We start from the raw sequence: 24815 nt of genomic DNA on the forward strand, positions 1-24815 counted from the left end.
AGTAGAGGTACATGTTAACAAGAGGGGACAATTCCTGAGAAAGGACATGAGGACCTACTACTTCATGGTGCCAAGTTAGGTCATCGATCCCTGTAAGTTCATTTTTCATTTCTAGTAATAAGGCATTGATACTTAACATTTCAGGCACGATTACCTCAAGGGTACCTAGCCTTGGAAGCTCAAGACTGAGGTTCCTGCATTATAAGACTTTGGAAGTTTTGTATTTGCACAATGATGTACCCATCTTAAAATCCATAATTTTATTTCAGTATATGCACTAGAAGAGTTCTCCCAGTTGTCCCTGGATACATTACCAAGCATTTTAACAGATGAGAGCAAGCATCTTTTTAGAGGGATAGGCCTGAGTTGCAGTAGCAATATTAACTTCTTATTCAAATATCTTTAGTAGAATCATTTTTACTTTCTTCATGGTTTAAGCAAGCATCTGTAACACATAGATACATGTTCTTAATTATCAGCTAAAATTGAAAATAAATGTGATAGTTATCCAACACTGTGCCCACATTGAAATTTCTCTAATAGCACATCTCATAGATGTGAGTTTGTCAAACCAAGAATTAATCTTAGTATTCCACATGAATGGAGATGAAGTCAGACGCACCATGTCTGACAGCAAGGCTGAACACCTGAGAATTACACAGGTCATTCTTATTTCCTAATGGAGGGGTGCAGAGGCTTGTGTGAAATATCATCTTCCTGTGCCATGACCACCACCACAGAGCCAAGGAAAGGTTTTTCAGGTTTCTTCTGAGCATGGTGAGTGAGCATCCTGCCCACTCCTGCCTTCTCAGGAATTCCAGGCCCTGCAGCTATCCTGTTGCTCCATGGGTTCCATTCTGCATTCCTGAAGGATAGTTCCTGGGGGAAAGGTGGGGCCTCACAGGCAGCAGTGACTCCTTGGGAGTGGGTGGGATGTATGTTCTCCACTTGTTGAGAACAGAAACATCGTGGTTCTCGGGTGGGTGAGTCCTGACATTCAGGTGTAAGCCGCAGGCCCTGGTCTGTTGGGGAGGACACACTGGCAAAGAATTCTCAGATCTGGAATCAGGGAAGGTCCACCATGGCTTGTGTTTCAGGTGATTATATTGTCAGAAGCCAAGGGTGGTCTTTCAGATGTGCAGGCACTGAGTCCAGAAGCTTCACAAATGAAGTGGTTAGTCCAAGATTACAATGAGGCAAGGGGAGTCTGTGTATTTCATGAGCAAGGAGGTGTGTGGTATGAGTCTAGTTTGAACTCAGCCACTGTAGGTCCTGTTACTGACCTGTATGACATGGGTTTATCCATCTGTAGCATAGAGGCATCCACAGTACCCAGTTAATGCCCCAAATTCCAGCAAAAATAAGTTGAAGTGTATGCATCCTCTCTTACTATGGAATAGTTGTACTTTGGGGTTTTATGGTGCCTCCTTAGAACTGAGCCTTTTGTTGCTTCCTGTGTGTAGCCTGCCCACTCTCCTTCTTTGAGTTTGTAGAAGTTTGTACGCAATCTAGTTTTCAAAGAAAATGGGTTCTAAGAGGGAGATTAGTGTACTGGACAATGGTTCTGTCTTCCTAACAAAGCAGTTTATGCTGAATGAAGACTTGGACTGCATGAATAGGAATCCATCAGAAGGAACAGCCCCTCTGGCCCAAACTCTGTCTAGTGCTTTACAGTAAAGGCAAAGGAGTCCCAGAAAGGTGAACACCCTAGCTTTGCATGGCCCAGCAATTACTGATTCTACTGCACAGAAGGATCAAGATTTGAGTAACGCTACCTCACTTCATCTATAATCTATCAAAGAATGGATGGTGTGGGAAGTTTTCTGTGAACTTTAAGAAGGGAGATGTGAGTTGAGAGGGATAGGCAAGGGCCTGGGAAATGTTACCTTTTAGATTGTTCTTATAGGTAAGTCCTATATATGCCACAGTGCTGGCCCCACCACCAAGTATTTTTAAGTGCTGATTTTAGTGATAGCAAAATGTTTCTTCCCATGGTATATTGCAGTTTAACAATCAATTTTTTTTTTTGCAATAACATTATGGAATCAGTAGCAAATAAATGTTTTCAATATCTTAGTGATAATGTGTGTGTAGTTTCTGCCAATTAGTAGAATTGGGAGTGCTCTTTCAAGGAGGTCTTTACTGCCCCTTTTCATTCATTAAGTGCTATTCCTGCACAGAGAGGCTGATAATTTTTGTTTCCCCACCTAATGTGTCTGTTAGTCTGCATTTATCTCTGTCATGATCTGGCTTAGCACAGTAGGATCTGGGAGCAAGCCAGACCAGGTCTCTTACAACTCTTTGCATTCATCTTCTGTTCCAGGGATAATTCTACGGACTGCTTCGTGTTTCCAAAAGCAAAGAAAATGAATACACCTTCAGTAAGTTGTTTACTTACTTATTCCTCAGCTTATTTTACATTGTATTTTACAAGGTGTATGGGGGTTTGTTAATTAAAACAGAAGAGTAAAAGTAATTATAATTCAGAGAATATAGTAGTTTTCATGGTTATAAGACATTAGAGCCATTGAAGCTGATTGAATTTGGTCTCTGATCTTTCTGATGCCATAATGAAAAGACATACATGTTTCAAATTGAGACTTAGACTTTGATAAATTCCTGTAGGATATGGAGTCTGAAATATCATTTATTGGTCATATAGATGATATAGAAAACGTGGTTTAGTACCAACCTGGAAACAAACATTCGGCATTCTATCATGGTAAGAGTTACCCAGAACTAAAACGCAAATCGGCAAATAAAATTTCTCTGGAATTGCTGAAGTAGTGTGATCTTCAGTACCTGCTAGGAGGTGGTGCTAGATTCATAGATTGGACCAGGGATGTGAAGAGGACAAAATCTACTGCATGTTCTTAAACAGTTCTCTGTACTTTTCTCTCAGCCAGTCTGTACATTCAGATTGTGCTTCGGATTTTTCAGAGTTATATTCTCAGGCAAATAACTCCGTTCTTCATTTGGAATTTTCAGTAATCTTATTCAATTCTTTATTTACCAATAATATTTAGTCAAAGAAGACTGTTCTCTAGTGTTTGCCTTACTTGAATTTTTTGCCATTAAAAAATATATATCTTATATATTTTATATATATTATAAAATACATATATTAAATTCTTAAATATATTAATATATAAATTATAACCAATATATTATAATTAATGCATAAATTAATATATAACATATTTTATATATATTTATATATATTTTAGAAGTAGAAAAAGAAGAGGTAGGCTAAGAGACAAAAGGTACAGCACTCTTATGCATTGATTCACTCCCCAAGTACCTACAGCAGTCAACACTGATGCCAAGAGCCAGTAACTGAATCTTGGCCTCCCACATGGGTGACAAAAGTCCAATTACTAGAGTCATTGTGACCACCTACCAGCAGCTGCAATAGAAAGAAGCTGGAATCGGGAGCCAGAGCTGAGTACCAAGTCCAGGTATTCTGGCGTAGTTAAGTTATCGTAAATGGCATTCTGAATACTAGGCCAAATGTCTGCCTCCCTTTTAATTTTTTTTCTCTGCCATATTTCAAAATAGTATACATGGTCTTCTCTTGGAAATTTTTTTAAAAATATTTATTCATTCAATTATTTATTTATTTAAAAGACAGATTTACCGAGAGAAAAGGACAGACAGAGAGTGAGAGAGATCTTCTGTCTGCTGGTTCACTCCCCAAATGGCCACCTTGGCCAGGACTGGGCCTGGTGGAAGCCAGGAGCTTCATCTAGGTCTCCAACATGGGTGCAAGGGCCTAAGTACTTTCCCAGGCACAACAGCAGGGAGCTGGATTGGAAATGGAGTAACCAGGAATTAAACTGGCACTTATATGGGATACCAGTGTCACAGGCTGCAGTTTAGTATAGTGTGGCACAAAGCCAGCCCCATCTCCTGAAAATTCATACTCTTTTCCTCTCCTGAGCTCACTGATAGTTTCTTGTCTTTTTCTTTAAATTCCACTTTATCATCTTTATTATCACTCATCTAATATTCCATGTGCTCTCCAAATCATCTCACCTTGAAATTCTCCTTGACAGATTTATCTCTCTGTGGTCTGACACTCCTGTTTTCCTCCAGCTTTGGCCTTTTCTAAGGTCTTCAGATCACATTTTCTACTCTCTTGAATACTTCTTTGTAGCTTTCCAAATGGCATCTCAAGCTCAAGAAGCCTAAAATGAAAATCAAAGCATTTTTTTTTTTTTTAAGATTTATTTATTTGAAAGTCAGAGTTACACAGAGAGAGAAGGAGAGACAGAAAGAGAGGTCTTCCATCCTCTGGTTCACTCCCCGGTAGGCCTCAATGGTTGGAGCTGGCCAGATCCAAAGCCAGGAGCCAGGAGCTTCTTCCAGGTCTCCCATGCAGATACAGGAGCCCAAGGACTTGGGCCATCTTCTGCTGCTTTCCCAGGCCATAGCAGAGAGCTGGATTGGAAGTGGAGCAGCCAGGTCTTGAACTGGCGCCCATATGGGATGCTGGCACACGTAGCTCAACAATAGCAAGTGTGACATATGCCTTATCAGTCACGGGGAAGAAAGAAACACACGGACACAAGACTGTCTTTTCCAATTTTATTGTTCACACACCGGGGACACACCAGGGGTTTTATATCACACTACTCATCAGTATGCTCATTGGGGTCAATACACTTATCAGTATAAATTATGCTTATCAATCTATACTATTTAATACACTTATCAATAAACTTAACACCACTATTTAATGTGACTTAACTATTTAACTACTTAACTACTTAACCACTTAACTACTTAACCACTTAACCACTTAACTATTTAACTTAGCTACTTAACTACTTAACCACTTAGCTTAATACATCTACCCAATCTTAACAATATCACTTATCTGCCAGGAAATCAATATTATTATACCACAAGTCACAACAAACACTTTCAAAATAATCTTAAGTACTATCACAATGAACAATACAAGGACAGCAAAAGATTCAATACACAACATTGGCTTGTTATGCATCTAGGCTTGCATCACTGTCAAGAATGTGTTTCTCCTGCGGGGAGTGTCCAGTGTCCAGAGTTCAATGTCCCAGCAGGGACGGAACTCAGACCAGTCACTTACAGGCAGGAAGTCGTGGGAAGGTTATCACTCTGGGCAGTAGGCTCAAAGTTCCCAGGCGGACGGCAAGGCGAAAAGTTGGAGAGATCTCCTGCTGAGAGGCCTAGTCCGGCTCTGCGGTCAACTCTGGCAGCAGGCTGATAAGGACTCCAGGCGAGGTGGTGAGGCGGCAGCTCCGCTGGTCAGACATGGCGGCAGCAACACAGCAGCTCCACTGGCCTCTTGATCCTGTCATCGCCTTGTGCCGCATAGCAAAAGCTAGCAGGCTGGCTCTTCAACTCCAAGTTCGAGGAGATCCAGAGGTTCGCTCGCACTGGACCACACACACACACACACACACACTCACACAGACAGTGGGATATTACAGCTCAGGGACAGATCTGCAGGTCAGCTTGTGCCGCTACCTGCTCCACACAGAGTAGCGGGCTGCCTCTTTAGCTCCGGATGTGTGAAGATCCAGAGGTTCACACACGCCAGTCCCTTTACTCAGATGCAAGGCTGAAAGTGTTACAGCAACTTTTATTAGACAGGAACAAGACCGGAACGGGGCAGCTCACGCAGCTAAAGCCGCTCAGGAACAGCAGCTAAGGCCGCTCAGGAACAGGTGCAGCTCCGAGAGCTGTGGCTGGAACAGGTCAGGAATGGGTCAGGATCTCTTCAGTGACAGCTCAGTGACAGCTCGGCTCAGCTCCGCTTTTCTTTCTTCCACTCCCGGTGGTTTACATGCATCAGGCCATGATCCCCGAAAGGATGGAGAGCAGTGCCAGGGCTCCCCTTTTATCCTCATATTTTGGCAGTCCTCCAATTTGCCATTATACAACTTGTCTAATTTTTATTGGTTCTTACTTATGTTTGAACGGTCCAGTCAGCATAGATTGGAGGGTATTGTCCGTAGCGCACTGTTATCTGACTGACCAGAGATGTCTGCTTGGTATGATTAGGAGCGTCTCCCTAACAGCTGTTAGGCATTGCCTCAGCTCCTGACTTACAACTCCACTTTACTTTTATTTTTGTGGCTAGTGGTACTTATTAACTCAATGTTTTACTGTGTTTCCACAGTTCATCTCCTTTTCAGGTAAGCGGTGATCTGTGACTCTTTTTGAGATTCCTGTAGAATTCTCCACAGTCAACCCCCTAGGCTCTCGATGTCTCTCCCGAGTGAGAGGCATCGTGAGGCTCAAGAGGGAGCAATCCCCAGTCATTCCGGTGGCCTCTGAGGTCCACACCGCTTCACCTTTATTTACTAGGAGAGACAATTCTTGAGCTATAGTGATCCCCTTGCTGGGAATCTAAACCACATTTCCACAATTTCAGTAAAATGGAAGATAAACATATCCTTTATTCTTTAGACATCTCCATGAGTTCATCTTAATCACGTCCTTACTGCCCATTTCTGATATATTGTAAAAGGTCCAATCCTCCTTCCGGACTGCGGAGTTCTTTTAGTCATAACAGTCTGTAACTTTACACTTAACAGTCTATAGCTTAACGATCTATGTTCTAACCTTTCCATTATACCTACTATGACAACACAAGCTTAACACCTTTATACCTGTGTAACGTGTTACTACCAGTTAACCTTGACCCACATTACCAAAATGGGTTTTTTCCCTGGACATCTCCCTTTCTCTCATGTCTAGTTTCATCATACATGAAAACCTGTTAAATCTATTTCCTTATTTTTAAATCCTTATTCTAATGCCTACATGCAGCGTGTAAAAATAAGAATAGCTGCTATTCATTAAAAACAAAAAATTCTTTTTTTATATTGAAAATGTTATTCTTGTCAATAATTGGAAATAATGTATTGGCTCAGTGATAAACTTTGATCCCTCCCGAGGTATGATGGCACAAAGGATTTGGTGGGAGAAAACATTCAGGAGTTAGAGAGTTACATGTGAACCAGTGTCAAGACAAACATAAAGAACTGAAAGGGAACACATCTTTATTTAATAATTTTTACCCTGTGAGCCTCTTCAGGGGTTGGCCTTTGGCACAAAAGATTAAGTTGCCACTTGGGATGCTCACATCCCATATTGTCTGATTTGGGTTCCTAATACTCTGCTTCTCATTCATCTTCCTGTTAATGTGCTTCCTGGAAAGCAACAAATGATGGCCAAAGTGCTTTAATTTCTGCTAGCCACATAGGAGACCTAATCAAAATCCAGTCTCCTGGTTTTGGCCTGACTCAGCTCTGGCTAAAAGTGAGCATTTGTGGAGTAAACCAGATGGAAGATCTTTGTGTCTCCCTCTTTCTCTCTCTCTCTCTCTCCCCCTCTCTGTAGCCTCTCTGTTTCTCTGTTTTCCAAATAAAATGAAAATAACTGAAAAATACACCTCCAGCTTCTTCTGAATCCATTTGGAGCGTGTGGGTTTAAGTCCTAAATCTGTTTCGAATTCCTGCTTCCTGCTAATGTAGACTCTAGAAGACTACAGGTGATTCTTCAAGTACTTGGTCCCTACTACCAACAAGGGATACCAGATTGAATTCCAGACACTTGTCTTCAGACTAAGCCTGCCCTGGCCTTTGTGGGCATTTGGGGAATAAACCAATACAAGTTCTGTCTGTCTCTGTGACTATCTTTGTACCTCTGTCACCCTCTCTGTCTCCCTCCTGTGCCTTTAAATACGTAAATAAATGATTTTAAATATAACTTGTACATTTTGCTCATATATATGTATATTCTTTTTTCTACAGTTTACACTAATACCAAATTGTATGTTTCTAGCTCAAAGATGACTTGTGCAGTTTTTTTTTTTTTTTTTTTTTTAAAGATTGATTTGGCCGGTGCCATGGCTCACTAGGCTAATCCTCCGCCTGTGGCGCCAGCACACCAGGTTCTATTCCTGGTTGGGGGCCTGATTCTGTCCCAGTTGTTCCTCTTTCAGTCCAGCTCTCTGCTGTGGCCCGGGAAGGCAGTGGAGGATGGCCCAAGTGCTTGGGCCCTGCACCCACATGGGAGACCAGGAGGAAGCACCTGGTTCTTGGCTTTGGATTGGCGCAGCATGCCGGCCATAGCAGCCATTTGGGGGGTGAACCAGAAGAAGGAAGACCTTTCTCTCTCTCTCACTGTCTAACTCTGCCTGTCAAAAAAAAAAAAAAAAAAAAAAAAAAGATTGATTTATTTGAGAGGCAGAGTTGGAGAGAGAAGGAAAGACACAGAGAGAAATCTTCCATCTGCTGGTTCACTCCCCAAGTGGCCACGATAGCTGTGGCTGGGCCCAGCCAAAACCAGGAGCCTGGAGCTTCCTTCTGGTCTCCCATGTGGGTGCAGGGGCCCAAGCACTTGGTCCATCCTTCACTGCTTTCCCAGGCACATTAGCAGGGAGCTGGATCTGAGGTGGAGCAGTCAGGACTCGAGCTGGCGCCCATATGAATGCCGGTGCTGCATTCCGCTGAGCCACAGCACTGGCCCTGATTTATGCAGTTTTAGTTGTTGTGTTGCATTATTTCATATATTAACTTCAAAATGAGTAATGGAAAACAGATAAGTGCATCAGTCGTAGCAATGATTATGGATGAGGACTCTGCAAAAAGGTTTAAAAACAAGCATTTTATTGTGATAAAAAGCATAACTTAATTAATACTGGACAGTTTTTAAAAATTTCTTAAGTTTTTTTTATTTGAAAGGCAGAGTTACAGAGAAACAGGAGAGAGAGAAAGAGAGAGAGAGAATGAGAATATCTTCTATTTGCTGGTTCACTCCCCAAATCGCCACAATTGCTGGTCCTGGGCCAGGCTGAAACTAGGAGCCCAGAGCTTCTTCTGCGTCTCCCAAGTGGGTTCAGGGGCCCTAGCCCTTCAGATTTCTTCTGCTGTTTTCTGAGGTGCATTAGCAGGGAGCTGGATCAGAAGTGGAACAGCTGGGTCTTGAATTGGAGCCCATATGGGATGTTGGCATCGCAGGTGGAGGCTTAATGTGCTACACTACAATGCTGGCCCCAACACAGGACATTTTAAAGCGTACATTTCAGTGGTATTAAGCATATTCATATTCATTTGCAAGCATTACCACCATCCATATATAGAACTTTGTGTGCATCAAATACTAAATCCTATTCCCCTCTACCACAGACCCTGGCAGTCACTACTCTGCTTTATCTCCATGAATTTCTCTCTTCTAGCAACCTCATTTATATGGGATAATGAAATATTTGTAAACCACATGTTGTAGAAATTGTGGTTACTTGTTCTTTTGAAGAAAAATGAGTTCTGTTTTACAAGGCAGTTAATTGAGTGGATTCAGATTGCAAACTATTCTATGCAGTGGTCAGCAACTGACTTTTTTTTCTTTTAGCTTGTAGCTATTTTCTAGGTGGTCCTTCTGAGGTCTCTCACAGATGTTTAGTGTATTAGTCAGCCAATGATTTTGTTGAGTTCTGTGTGCAAAATTAGGGGTTTAAGTTCTTTTGCTTTGTCTCTTTCAGGACTTCTCTTCCTCTTTCTCCATTTTTGGGTTGTCTTGTAACCCCTGAACTTTCCAATAGAGTATTCTGAGTCATAAAACCTGCAGCTTTTACTTCCTTCATCTTCCTTGATTTCTGGTAAAATGCCTGAAACATGAGTTTTTACTCTGCAGTTTCCCTCTAAGTTCTGTCTTTTGTTCTGATTGATCTCTAATTCCCACATAGTTATGCTACAAATTTCATTCACATTTTGTAATTCTTTCTTTCAAATGTTCATCTTTTCAAATGCTGTGTCCTCATCGTGATACTTTTTGAGTTATTTATAGTATAAAATCTGTACTTTATCTCACCTGTGTGTATTCATAATTTTATTTTCTCTTCCATGGACTGTTGCTTCAGATAGTCTTCAATCTTGTTTTCACTCTATAAGTCAGATCTTTCCTGCATAAGAATAATTTATACAAAATAGGAATGAGCCTGCTTGTCAGATTTGGCCTCACTTCCTATTTCGTATGGCCTGTGAACTCCTTTGTTGACTTATTGTAAATTTCAAAATAGATGTTTTGTGATTCTCAATAATCATCTTTGGTACCTGTGTTGTGGCACAGTGGGTGAAGCTGCCACCTACAACACCAGCATTGCAAAATGGGTACCAGTTTGAGTCCCAGTAGCTTCACTTCCAATCCGGTTTCCTGCTAATGTGCCTGGGAAAGTAGCAGAATATGGCCCAAGTTGTTTGGGCCCCTGTAACTGGTGTGAGAGACCTGGATGGAGACCCGGGCTCCTGGTCTCAACCTGCTCCAGCCATGGCTTTTGCAGCCATTTGGGGAGTGAACCAGAGGATGGAAGGTCTCTGTCTGAATGTAGCTCTGCCTTTCAAATAAGTAATCTTAAAAAAATAGTTATCTTTGATTTATGGTCTATATTTAAGTAACATAGATCTTTATGTAAAATATAACTTCATAGTACTGTAATTCTGGTTATTTCTTCCCACGTATTTTAAGGCTCTCAATACATTTTTACTGTATTGCTTCAAATGATTAATGAATTTATGAGAAAATATATTTGTATTCTCACATTTGCCATTTCCAGAATATTAACCTAAATTTTTGTCTTTTGAAAAACTGTGGATTTTTGGAAATTTGATCATAGCAAGCCTTTGAATGATCATTTTCAATTTTTGTTGTTATTTGATATTGGGATATCCCCATAGTCATGATTATTCTGATGTCAAAAATCCTCATATCCCTAACATGACTCTCATGTTCAGTGATTCCACAAAGTAATTAAGGAATTGAAAAAAGTCTTCATTTTCACATTCCAGTTCATTACTATAAAAGAATCCACTGGGGCCAGCACCGTGGCATAGTATATTAAGCCTCTGCCTGCAGTACTGGCGTCCCACAATGGGTACCAGTTCATGTCCTGCTGCTTCTCTTCTGATCCAGTTCTCTGTTATGACCTGAGAAAACAGTGGAAGATGGCTCAAGTGCTTGGGCCGCTGCACCTGCATGGGAGATCCAGAAGAAGCTCCTGGCTCCTGACTTCAGATCCGCCCAATTCTGGCCTTTGCAGCCATTTGGGAAATGAACTAGTGGATAGCAGACCATTCTCTTTGTAACTCTACCTTTCAAATAAATAAATACATCTTTAAAAAAAAATCTACTAAAATGAGCTATGAAACAATCTTCATAGGCAAGAATCTACATACGTAGGGTCCATGATCCATCCAGCATGCATTTCTAGTTTTTCTTCTTCAGTGGATTCTAATTTTTGTTACCTAATTCTTTCAATCATGATGTGCGACAATAAACATAGGGCATTGACAATCACATGATCTCATCTGAGCCTATGTTTAAAGTCCTTTTGGAGGTTTGGCTTTGGGGCCTACATTGTGGAGTAATGGATAAAGCCCCCACCTGTGATGCTGGCACCCCATATGGGCTCCAGTTCAAGTCCTTGCTGCTCCACTTCCAATCCAGATCCATGCTAATGCACCTGGGAAGGCAGCAGAAGGTGGCTTAAGTGCTTTGACCCCTGCAGCCCTGTGGGAGACCCAGAAAAAGTTCCTGGCTGCTTCAGTCTGGGCCAGCTCTGGTCATTGTGGCTATTTGGGGAATGAACCAGTAGATGGAATATGTCTCTCTCTTTCTATTCCTCTTTCTCTGTAACTCTGACTTTAATATAAATAAACTAAATCTTAAAACAAAAAAAGTTTGTTCACAAGGACATGATTGAGTAATCATATCCTGCTTGAGTTTCCAGTATACGTAGAGATTGAGTTGATGCCACATGACCAAAAACCTGTTTTGATAAATCATATTGTCAGTGTAGACTATGAGGCCCAAACCCTTAAAGTAAATGAAGACATTCATGCCAGGTGAGTTATTCTAAGTGTTTAGAGAAAAAAAATCTCAGGAACTGGGTAATGGCTAATCTTTCTTTAGGAAAATTTTTCTTTATTGGTGATTTGCAACCTAAACCTCTCTGATCAATGGGATTATATTTTAGTTTTGGAAAATGCTTCATTTCTATTTCTATGAATATTTTTCTGATCCCATCCTCAGTGAGGTCTGCAGTAACATTTGTGTCATACTACCTGATACCACCTCACACATCATATAATCTCCATTATGTCTTCTGAGATCTCATATAAATGGGGTCCCATGTCTGGAAAGATCTCTGGATATTCAGCAAGATGAGAATGAATGATTTTTATACCCTTTTAATTATTTATTTAATTGAGAGGTAGAGTTATAGACAGAGAGAGGGAAAACAGAGAGAAAGTTCTTCCATCTGTTGGTTCACTACCCAAATGGCTGCAACATCTGGAGCTAGGCTGATCTGAAGCCAGGAGCCAGGAGCTTCTTCAAGGTCTCCCAAGCACTTGGGCCATTTTCTACTACTTTCCCAGGCCATAACAGAGAACTGAATCAAAAGAGGAGCAGCCTGGACTAGACCCGGCACTCATATGGGATGCCAGTGCCACAGGCAGAGGCTTAGCCCAATATGCCACCGTGCTGGCCCAATTTTTACCCTTTTTTGACTTTGGATTTTATCTCCTATCCTCCATATCTTTAGAATTTGGCAAATGTCATGACATGGACATTGCTCATGTGTTGAGGCTGCTCAACCTGCAAATCTTGTTCCATCTTATGACATACAAAAATTCTTCTGGATTTTCTATCCTCTGTGCCTCTCCCAGGGAATGTTCGTTAGCAGGGAATTTATTTAAGTTACTAGGTGGACACTTATTAAAGTGACTGTTGTGATTTATGAAAGAGTAGTTAAATGGTACTGTAAAGACAAGTCCAGTATGGGGTGTATTTTAAGAAAAGCTACCAAAACTATTGTGCTTACTTATGTAATCACAAACATTTAAATATATTAGGTAAAATAATGTATTACAATATAATTTTAATTTGTATTTCTCATTTTTGTCACAATTTATGCACCTTTTCATACTTTTAAATATTTTACTTTTGAGGAGAACAGAGTAACCTGTAATTCTTACCTGATTTTCCCTTTTTGTATCAATTCCTTTCTTATTTTTTATATGAAGTTCTGCCAGTTTTTATCATTAGGAAGGTAAATTTTCTGTTCTTTTTTTTTTTTTTTTTTTTTTTTTTAGATTTATTTATTTTTGAAAGGCAGAACCACAGAAAGAGGGAGAAACAGAGAGATCTTTCATCCTCTGGTTCACTCTCTAAATGGCCACAAAGTGCAGAGCTGGGCTGGTCTGAAGCCTGGAGCCAGGAGCTTCTTCTCTGTCTCCTACATGGGTGCAGGGGCCCAAGCACTTGGCTATCCTCTGCTGCTTTCCCAGGCACATTTGCTACTAGCTTGATTGAAAGTGGAGCAGCTGAGATTTGAACTGGTGTCTGCACAACAGGCGATGGCTTTGCCTGCTACACCACAGTGCCAGCCTCACTCTTTTCTTTTATCATGTTTTGTGTTTCTTTAATTTGATAATATGAGGTTTTAATATTCATATTTCTCAGCTTGGGCTTGTATAGCTTATGGATAATGAGTTTGAGTTAGAAAAGACTTCCTTAACCTAAGATTATAAATCAAGCACTTCATGTAGTTCCTAAATTTTTATGGCTTTGGTGTGCACTGTGGAGTCACTTTTCATTCTGTATGTTTTCCACACCATTTATTGAAAATCACAGGGTGACCACATAGACTTGCAGTGGCATCTGTCTTTGAGGATGAACTGCTGTCTTTGATGCTTTGTCTGAGTGAATATCAGAGGTCATGAGCTTGGTTATGATTAGGTAGTCTGTGACTCCTAGTCTCTGCAGGGCTTCCACCTTTAGGATGTGTATCAAATCTGATTTTCCTAGCTTGGTAGAATCCCCTTTACTGGAACTTTGCCTGTCTTTGTGACTGGGGAAAAAGAGTGGACACTGGGTCCAGTAGAGCTCTTCTCAATGTAATTTCTTTTGACTGATATTTCCTTTGTTAGAATCCTCTGGCCTTGTCTGAATTTTCCCAGATTAGGAAGAGGGAATGTGATCCTCCCACTAGAAGCAGTACTCAAGATGAATGGGCAGTGGTCCCCACATAATAGAATTCCTCTTCTTCCACATGTATATATAATTTTAAAGATTTATTTATTTATTTGAAAGGCAGAGAGAGAGAGAGAGAAGACTTCCATTCACTGGTTCACTACCCAAATGGCTGCAACAGCCAGAGCTGTGCTGATCTTATGTCAGGAACCAGAAGCTTCTTCCAGGTCTCCCATGAAGGTGCAGGGGCTCAAGGACTTGGCCATCTTCTCTTGCTTTACCAGGCCTTAACAGAGAGCTGGATCGGAATGGAGCAGCCAGGACTTGAACCAGCACCCATATGGGATGCCAGCACTGCAGGAGGTGGCTTTCCCCACTATGCCACAGAGCTAACCCCCTCCACCTGTATCTTTTTTTTTTTTTTTTTTGACAGGCAGAGTGGACAGTGAGAGAGAGAGACAGAGAGAAAGGTCTTCCTTTTGCCGTTGGTTCACCCTCCAATGGCTGCCGCGGCCGGCGCGCTGCGGCCGGCGCACCGCGCTGATCCGATGGCAGGAGCCAGGAGCCAGGTGCTTTTCCTGGTCTCCCATGGGGTGCAGGGCCCAAGCACCTGGGCCATCCTCCACTGCACTCCCTGGCCACAGCAGAGGGCTGGCCTGGAAGAGGGGCAACCGGGACAGAATCCGGCGCCCCGACCGGGACTAGAACCCGGTGTGCCGGCGCCGCTAGGCGGAGGATTAGCCTAGTGAGCCGCGGCGCCGGCCTCCACCTGTATCTTAATTTTATTCCATACCCACAGAGGCATACCTAAGGTCTCATCTATTCATCACTTTGCCTCAAATGCAAATTTTCTGAATGGTGCCATCAACTTATATCATGTTCGGATATGAATTATCTCAATGCTTAAACATGTGTCCTAAGTAGACAAGTTATTTTTCTTACTATACATAATGTACATGGGTCAAAAAGTGAGCAAAATAATCCCAGTAGGCTCCCCCTCCCCCCTTTTTTTTATAATTCCTTTTTGAAAAGGAGAAAGGAAAGTACCTGGAGTGAGAAGAATGGGAGCATCATTTCAATGCAGTCTTGTCATAATAGGGACAAATTATGTTGGAAGTGGTCACTAACCTATGGATGGAATACATTCTTTGCAGAGACCTTGATTCTGTACTTTGGTAGCTACTCAGTCTGTTCCTATCCAAAGAACCACTGCCTGCTTTCTGAAATGTCTTTTTCTATCATCCATGCTGCACTCATTAGCAAAGATCCCTAAGAATGTGCCTACTTAGACTTATCAGTCCTGTTGGAATGTTTCCTGTTATCTAAGATGGTCTTACAGCTTAAATCCCCAGTACGTTTTAAGTCAGTTTGGTTGTTTCTGAGCATATAATTGTAAATATTTATAAATTTTCATATTTATGATTCTGACTACATGTCAGGCTTTTGATGCATGGTTTTTTCCCTAAGTATATTATTTATGCATTATGTAAACAATGTTTTAAAAGATATAACTCATTCTCCAATTTTGGGCAATTTTGAAAAATTGAAATTACTATTTAGAGCCAATTTAATCGATTTACAAGTTTATAAAAATAGTTGCCATGTTCATTACCTTCATTTTAATATTTCCATGGAGTTGAATATGATTGCGTTTGATTCTCAAATGATTTCTTCTTGTATTATTTTTTGGTAAGAACTAGAGTAGGTAAACTTTTCAACCTTAATTGATAAAATGAGACTGCTTTTGAGAATTTTCCATTCTTGTGGTCCATAAAATTTCTTGTTTGTCTCTGTTCCCTTTTTTTCCTGCTTGTATGAACTGAGATTTTTTTCATAAGATAAACATTTTCCTCTATTCCTACCAAGCAGAGTGATACATTTCAGTTATTCTGTTTTCCAGTCTGTATTTCTAAACCATTAAGTCCATGAGGTAAACATTAATTGACTTACACTTAGGTTACATAGTAACAGATGTAATTAAGTACATATAAAAGGTGATGAAAAAGTCCATGGAAAATGTGCATTGTGAAAAAGTTATGCATCAATTTCAAAATTTTTGTTACAAAAGTAGCTTATTTTCTAATTGAAATTTTCATAACCTTTTTTAAGTACCTTCAAAAGTGGCCATAAGTAATACTTAATGCCTATATAGCCCTGGATAACATACATGGGCATTGCTGTACTCCCTTTTGTTACTGTTGCTGGTGGGTTTTTTGTTTTGCTGAATTATTTACTAGTTAAATAACCAGGCATTTCTTTCTGATTTATACTACCTATTCACCAAGTGTCAGATTTGCTTCTGTTTTTATGTTTTTTTTTTTTTTTTGCTTTATCCCTTAGAACCCCAAACTTTGTAACATTTCTTTCTTTCAAAATATATTTATATGAGAGGTAGAAGGAGAGATCCTATCTAATAGTTTACTCTCCAAATACCTGTAGTGATTGGAGCTGGGGTAGGATGAATCCTGCCAATAACAGCTTGTTCCAGGTCTACAATGTGGGTAGCAGGAACACAACCATTATTTTTTTATTTTATGTATTTAAAAGTCAGAGTTACACAGAGAGAAGGAGAGGCAGAGAGAGAGAAAGAGGTCTTCCATTCCACTGATTCACTCCCCAGGTGACCGCAAGGGCCAGAGCTGAGCTGATCCGAAGCCAGGAGCCAAGAGCTTCTTCAAGGTCTCCCACACGGGTGCAGGGGCCCAAGGACTCATGCCATCTTCTACTGCTTTCCCAGGCCACAGCAGAGAGCTGGATAGGAAGTGGAGCAGCCGAGTCGCAAAGCCGAGTGCTGCAGGCTGGGGCTTTAACCCGTTATGCCACAGCGTCAGTTCCAGGAACCCAACCATTTGGAAAATCATCGCTGTCTCTCTGTTGTCTGCAAAAATTCATTTGTTACCCTGACTGATATTGAATATGTGTCCCCTGTAGTTCATCAAACATGTTAACTCAGTCATGTGTGTAAACATATCTACAGATTACACTGTGACCCCTTTCATAATCAAGAGAAAGATAAGTCTAGATAAAGGAAATTTTATTGTAATGATTTTGGAATTCTTATTTTTAAATTTTAATTAAGTTATACAAGTTTAATATATTTTTAATGTTTATTTATTTATTTGAAAGTCAGAGTTACACAGAGAGAAGAGAGGCAGAGAGAGAAAGAGAGGTCTTCCATCTGATGGTTCACTTCCCAAGTGGCCACAACAGCTGAAGCTGTTCTGATCCAAAGCCAGGAGCTAGGAACTTCTTCTGGGTCTCCCACGTGGTTGCAGGGGCCCAAGGACTTGCATCATCTCCCACCGCTTTCCCAGGCTATAACAGAGAGCTGGATCAGAAATGGAGCAGCCGGATCCAAAACTGGTGCCCAGATGGGATGCTGGTGCTTCAAGCCAGGGCGTTAACCCACTGTGCCACTGCACCAGCCCCAGTTTAATATATTTCTTTTTTTTTTTTTTAATATATTTCTTATATATAGATTTAGGAACATAGTGAAACTTACCCTCCCTTCCACCCAGAGACTGTTCCACGGATTGACTTTAGCTCCTTTATCAAATATAAATAGACTGTAGATGCTTGGATTGATTTCTAACATTTCTGTTCTGTTCCATTGGTCTGTAAGTCTGTTTTTGTGGTATTTTTATTGGGATCACATTGGATCTGTAAATTGCTTTTGGTAGTAGGGACGTTTTGATGATGTTGATTCTTCCAGTCCATGAACATGGTGAACATGGAAGATTTTTCCAATTTTTAATGTCTCCTTCTATTTGTTTCATAAGTGTTTTATACTTTTCATAGTAGAGATCTTTGACATTCTTGGTTAAATTATTCCAAGGTATTTGATTCTTTTTTGAGCTATTATAAATGATACTGATCTGAAAAGTAATTTTCAGCCTGTGACATTGTCTGTGTATACAAATGCCATTGATTTTTTTGTGTTGATTTTATATCCTGCACTTTACCAAACTGTTTTATGAGTTCCAGTAGTCTCTCAGTGTAGCCTTTTTGTATCCGCTATATACGGGATCATGTCACCTGAAGGTAAGGATAGTTTGACTTCCTCTTTTTTAATTTGTACCCATTTGATTTCTTTTTCTTGGCTAATGGCTCCAGGTAAAACTTTTCTATTAAGATAATCATATGGTTTTTCTGCAGTTTGTTAATGTGGTGTGTCATATTTATTGATTTGTGAATGTTGAACCATCCCTTCATACTGGGGATAAATCCCACTTGGGTGTATTGTTGGATTCTATTAGCTAATATTTTGTTGAATATTTTTGCATCTTTGTTCATCAGGGATATTGGTTTAAAGTTCTCTTTCTCTGTTACATCTTTTCCAGGTTTAGGTATTAAGATGATACAGGCTTCATAGAAGGAGTTTGCGAGGATTCCCTCCTTTTCAGTTGTTTTGAATAGCTCGGGAAGAATTGGAGTTAGTTCTTCTTTAAATGTCTGTTAGAATTCAGCTGTGAAGCTGTCCGGTCTTGGGCTTTTCTTTGTTGGGAGGGTCTTTATTACTGATTCATTATCCATCTTGGTTATTGGTCCATTTAAGTTTTCTGTCTCCTCCTGACTCAATTTTGGTAGATTGTATGTTTCTAGGAATCTATCCACTTCTTTTAGGTTTCCTAATTTTGGCATACAGCTCTTTGTAATAAATTTCTGATGATTCTTTTATTTCTGTGGTATCTGTTGTTACATTTCCTTTTTCATCTCTGATTTTATTGATTTGGGTCCATTCCTTTTTTTTTTTTTTTTGGTTAGTTGCATTAATGGTGTATGAATTTTGTTTATTTTTTCAAAAAATCTACTTTTTGGCTGGTGCCGCGGCTCACTAGGCTTATCCTCTGTTGTGGCACCAGCACCCTGGGTTCTAGTCCCGGTTGGGGCACCAAATTCTGTCCCGGTTGCTCCTCTTCCAGTCCAGCTCTCTGCTGTGGCCTGGGAGGGCAGTGGAGGATGGCCCAGGTCCTTGGGCCCGCACTCGCATGGGATACCAGGAGGAAGCATCTGGCTCCTGGCTTTGGATCAGTGCAGTACGCTGGCTGTAGCTGCCAGTTAGTGGGGGTGAACCAACAGAAAAAGGAAGACCTTTCTCTCTGTCTCTCTCTCTGACTGTCTAACTCTGCCTGTCAAAAAATAAATAAATAAATAAATAAAATTAAAAAACACCTGCTTTTCATTTCACTGATTTTTTTATAATTTTTTGTTTCAATTTTGTTTATTCTCTAATTTTAATTACTTCCATTTTATTTATTCTCTTAATTTTAATTATTTCTTTCCTCCTACTAGTTTTGGGTTTGATTTGTTGAAAATATTCTAAGTCCTTGAGATGCATTGATACCTCATTTATTTGGTACCTTTCCAGTTTCTTTATATAGGCACCAACTGCTATAATCTTCTCTCAGCACTGCTTCTGCTGTATTCCATAGGTTTTGCTGTGATGTATTGTCATCTTTATTAGTTTACAGAAATTTTTTGATTTCTCTTTTAATTTCTTCTATGACCCACTGTTTGTTCAGGAGCATATTGTTCAGTCTCCATGTGTTTGCACATGATTTAAGAGATTCTTAGTTTGCTGATTCCCAGTTTCATTCCATTGTGGTCTGAGAAGATGCATGGAATGATTTCAATTTTTTGAATTTGCTGAGACTTGCTTTGTGGCCTAGCATATGGTCTATCCTAGAGAAAATTTCATGCACTTATGAGAAGAATATGTATTTGCCACTGTGGGGTGAAAGGTTCTGTAGAAATCCATTAGGTCCATTTGGTTTATAGTATCAATTAGCTGTTGTTTCTTGCTGATTTCTATCTGGTTGATCTGTCCATCACTGAAAGTGTGGTGTTGAAGTTTCCCATTACTATTGTGCTGTAGTCTATGTCTCTCTTTAGATCCATTAACATTTTTTTTAAGTAGCCAGGTGCCCTGTAATTAGATGCATATACATTTATTATATCACATCTTCCTGTTGGGTTCATCCCTTAATCATTACATAGTGCCCTTCTTCATCTAATTTTTAACAGTTATTATGTTAAAATCCATTTTGTCTGATACTATGATGGCAACACCTCTTTTTTGGTTTCTGTTAGCATATAATGTCTTTTTCTCCCTTTCACTTTCAGTCTGTATGTATCTTTGTTGGTGAGATGTGTTTATTATAAGCAGCAAATAGATGGGTCTTGTTTTTCAATCCATTCAGCCAATCTGTGTCTTTTAACACAGACTGATGAGCTCACAGTGTGGGAGGTCCAAGGGCACAGTACTGGCGTCAGATCAGCTCTGGTGAGGACCTCATGGCATTGGAAGCAGTGCCCTCTGTGCCACAGAGTTGAGGCTGTTTACATTCAAGGTGACTGTTGATAAGAAATGACGTGCCCTGCCTTTTTTCTATAAATATTTCTATTGTTTAGTTTGGATTTCTTTTGTGCTTCTATTGGTGGGCTTTCTGCCTCCTCATTCTTTCGTAATAATGGCTATCTTTCTGTGTTTCTCTGTGCAGCATATCCTTAAACTTTTTTTTTTTTTAAGGCTGGATGAGTGTTGACAAATTCTTTCAATTGCTCTTTGTTATTGAAGGTCTTTATTTCATATTATTTATAAATACAAACTTTGCAGGGTACAGTATTATGGATTGTGTTTTTTTATTTTAAGATTTGGACTATATCTCTCCATTCTCCTCTAGCCTATAGAGTTTCTGATGAGAAGTCGGCTATGAGTCTAATTGGAGATATTCTGAAAGTAATTTGGTGTTTCTCTCATGTACATTTTAGAACTCTGGAAAGTTTGACTACAATGTGTTGTGGTGAAGATCTTTTCTCGTCATGTCTGTTAGGAATTCTGTGTGCTTCCTCTACTTGACCATCCCTTTCTTTCTCCAAATTGGGGAAGTTTTCTGTAATTATTTTAGTGAGTAGGCTTTCTATTCCCTTCTCTTGCCATTCCTTTAGGCATTCCTAAGACCTGTATGTTGGGTTGTTTGATAGTATCCCATAGATCTTTGGTGTTTTTAAGTTTTCTATTTTCTTTTTTTTTTTTTTTTTTGTTTGTTTGTTTTGTCTAACTGTAAGATTTCCAAAGATTTGTCTTCTGGTTCATATATTCTTTCTTCTGCCTCATTAAGTCTGTTGTTAAGGCTTTCCACTGCATTTTTATTTGATCCTCTGAATACTTCATTTCTTTTTTTTTTAACTTTTATTTAGTAAATATAAATTTCCAAAGTACAGTTTATGGATTACAATGGCTTTCTACCCCCATAATTTCCCTCCCACTCGCAATCCTCCCATCTCCCGCTTCCTCTCCCATTCCATTCACATCAAGATTCATTTTCAATTATCTTTATATACAGAGATCGATTTAGTATATATTAAGTAAAGATTTCATCAGTTTGCACCCACACAGAAACACAAAGTGTAAAATACTGTTTCAGTACTAGTTATAGCATTACTTCACATTGGACAACACACTAAGGACAGATCCCACATGAAAAGTAAGTACACAGTGACTCCTGTTGTTGACTTAACAATTTGACACTCTTATTTATGGCATCAGTAATCTCCCTAGGCTCTAGTCATGAGTTGCCAAGGCTATGGAAGCCTTTTGAGTTCGCCAGCTTCAATCTTATTCCGACAGGGTCATAGTCAAAGTGGAAGTTCTCTCCTCCCTTCAGAGAAAGGTACCTCCTTCTTTGATGGCCCCGTTCTTTCCACTGTGATCTCACTCGCACAGATCTTTCATTTAGGTCTTCTTTTTTTTTTTTCCAGAGTGTCTTGGCTTTCCATGCCTAAAATACTCTCATGGGCTCTAAAGCCATATCTGAATGCCTTAAGGGCTGATTCTGAGACCAGAGTGCTGTTTAGGACATCTGTCATTCTGTGAGTCTGCTGTGTATCCCGCTTCCCATGTTGGATCATTCTCTCCCTTTTTGTTTCTATCAGTTAGTATTAGCAGACACTAGTCTTGTTTGTGTGATCCCTTTGACTCTTAGACCTATCAGTGTGATCAATTGTGAACTGAAATTGATCACTTGGACTAGTGAGATGGCATTGGTACATGCCACCTTGATGGGATTGTATTGGAATCCCCTGGCACGTTTCTAACTCCACCATTTGGTGCCAGTCCAATTGAGCATGTCCCAAATTATACATCTCCTCCTTCTCTTATTCCCACTCTTATATTTAACAGGGATCACTTTTCTGTTAAAATTTAAACACCTAAGAATAATTGTGTGCTAATCACAGAGTTCAACCAATAGTACTAGAACAACAAAAAAAAATACTAAAATGGGTAAAGTATTACATTGTACATCAACAGTCAGGACGAGGGCTGATCAAGTCACTGTTTCTCATAGTGTCCATTTCACTTCAACAGGTTTCCCCTTTGGTGCTCAGTTAGTTGTTGCCGATCAGGGAGAACATATGATATTTGTCCCTTTGGGACTGGCTTAATTCACTCAGCATAATGTTTTCCAGATTCCTCTATCTTGTTGCAAATGACCGGATTTCATTCTTGGAAAAGACCCCAGAAGCACAGGCAGTCAAAGCAAAAATTAAGATTTGGGATTGCATCAAATTGAGAAGTTTCTGTACTGCAAAAGAAACAGTCAGGAAAGTGAACAGGCAACCAACAGAATGGGAAAATATATTTGCAAACTATGCAACAGATAAAGGGTTGATAACCAGAATCTACAAAGAAATCAAGAAACTCCACAACATCAAAGCAAACAACCCACTTAAGAGATGGGCCAAGGACCTTAATAGACATTTTTCAAAAGAGGAAATCCAAATGGCCAATAGACACATGAAAAAATGTTCAAGATCACTAGGATTCAGGGAAATGCAACTCAAAACCACAATGAGGTTTCACCTCTCCCCGGTTAGAATGGCTCACATTCAGAAATCTACCAACAGTAGATGCTGGAGAGGATGTGGGGAAAAAGGGACACTAACCCACTGTTGGTGGGAATGCAAACTGGTTAAGCCACTATGGTAGTCAGTTTGGAGATCCCTCAGAAACCTGAATATAACCCTACCATTCAACCCAGCCATCCCACTCCTTGGAATTTACCCAAAGAAAATGAAATTGGGAAACAAACAAGCTGTCTGCACATTAATGTTTATTGCAGCTCAATTCACAATAACTAAGCCCTGGAATCAACCCAAATGCCCATCAATAGTAGACTGGATAAAGAAATTATGGGACATGTACTCTATAGAATACTATACAGCATTCAAAAACAATGAATACTTCATTTCTAATATTTCATTTTGATATCTGTTTAAATTTTCAATTTTCTGGAAAAAATTTTCATTCATATTGTGTATGATTTTCTTTAGTTCCTGGTTTTGCTTCTGACTTTTTAAAAAATATCTTATGATTAATTTTCTAAATCTATTTATGACAGTTTTTGATCTCTTCATCTTCGCATTCTAATATTGAAATGTTGTCTTCCTCTGAGGGGGAGGGGGTCATGGTGACTTTCTTATTCTTATTTCTTGAATTTTTGCTCTTATTTTTCACCTTTTGTGGTGTTGATTTTTAATTTTTTCTTCTGATGGCTTTTATCTTTGGGGTTATGCTTCTGTGGATTCTTGGAGTGTCTTTCCCCTTTGTGAATACCAGAAGGTGTGTGGTGGGTGCGGCCAGGGTGCTCTTGTCAGTGATGTAGGGTGGGGCAAGTTTCCAGGGTAACACCCAGGTGGCTCATGGAACTGAATACCCAGCTACACCCTACACCTTCGCATGTAGCTGTTGAGTCCCCACGTTCTCTGCACACAAGGCTCCCACAGTCACAGAGTCCAGAGGGCACTGCTGGTGCAGGTGCCCCTCTGTCTCTCATAGCTGCCAGCCAGGTCCCAACCAAGCTCTGAGTCATTGGGGGATGCAGGCCATTCCCTCCGCTCAAAGCTCTGGATCACACACTCACACTACACCCACTGTCCAAATGCCTGTCCCCCCCACCCCCACTGCTGCCAGCACTGTGTTCATGTGGCCCATCTCAGTGAGCTGTTATGTGCATGCTTGCAAGCTTCCATATTTTTTTGCCCTATTGTAAAATGGTGCCTGCCCTTTCTCAGTCATATCGTGGGTTCTGTTTTGGAGAGATTGACTTGAATCAAACGTCCCAACCCTCCACTTTCACTGGGATCACAGGCATCTACCAGCAACTGCCAGCCCCCAGGGCTTCAGTCTGGACCCATGCCACACTCTCTCTGGCTCTATCCCCATAGATTGCTGCAGTCTGGCTTCCCCTCTGTCTCTAACATGCTGCCAGCTCTGGCTCTTCACCACGGCATCTGCGTAGGCTGCACATCAGGACTCACCATGCAGATTCACATTGTTTTGCCCCCTCCCATGGGGCTTCCCTGGTGATTTTCTCTTCAATTCTCCACCCAGAGTGTACCTCCTACCCTTTTCTCCTCACTGCTTATCCGAGCCCTGCAAAGCATGCTGCTCCCTAATCTGCCATCTTTGATCCTCTGATTTTTCAATTCTAACATTAATACAGAGACAACACATTTTCAGTGTGATTTTGCTTTCTGTTACCATATAAATTACAAAAATAGCTACATCTTATGTAAGTAGCAAATACACACAGAGAATGCACTTTTAGTCTTTCTGTTTTGTAACAGAATTGAACAGAAATGTGCTGTTACAGGTGTTGGTGTCATTTGAAGACCTGGCTGTGGACTTCACCCAGGAGGAGTGGCAGGACCTAGACAATGCTCAGAAGACCCTATATAAGGATGTGATGCTGGAGACCTACAGCAGCTTGCTATCCTTGGGTGAGTGA

The 24815-nt window shown here is 40.3% G+C and overlaps 1 protein-coding gene and 1 long non-coding RNA gene across 12 annotated transcripts in view; one reads left to right on the top strand and one right to left on the bottom strand.

The window, feature by feature from the left end:
* The window catches only part of LOC100338172 (zinc finger protein 717), a 47534-nt gene that overhangs the window by 17034 nt on the left and 5685 nt on the right, over nucleotides 1–24815 (top strand). For 9 of the 11 annotated variants that reach the window (XM_008269820.4, XM_070058235.1, XM_070058236.1 and 6 more), the window contains 2 exons: nucleotides 2324–2381; nucleotides 24681–24807. In XM_008269820.4, the coding sequence (XP_008268042.3) occupies nucleotides 2324–2381; nucleotides 24681–24807 (185 nt within the window). The remainder of the gene's footprint in view (nucleotides 1–2323; nucleotides 2382–24680; nucleotides 24808–24815) is intronic. The other 2 variants (XM_070058233.1, XM_070058242.1) reach the window with 1 other exon arrangement.
* LOC138845434 (uncharacterized) lies at nucleotides 205–24687 on the bottom strand. Its single transcript, XR_011382688.1, has 4 exons — nucleotides 21445–24687; nucleotides 14795–21266; nucleotides 4036–14428; nucleotides 205–445 (listed from the first exon to the last, which is right to left on the bottom strand). It is a non-coding gene; the product is annotated as an uncharacterized lncRNA (long non-coding RNA).

Source organism: Oryctolagus cuniculus, chromosome 15 (assembly GCF_964237555.1).
Source record: "Oryctolagus cuniculus chromosome 15, mOryCun1.1, whole genome shotgun sequence".
NCBI lineage: Eukaryota > Metazoa > Chordata > Mammalia > Lagomorpha > Leporidae > Oryctolagus > Oryctolagus cuniculus.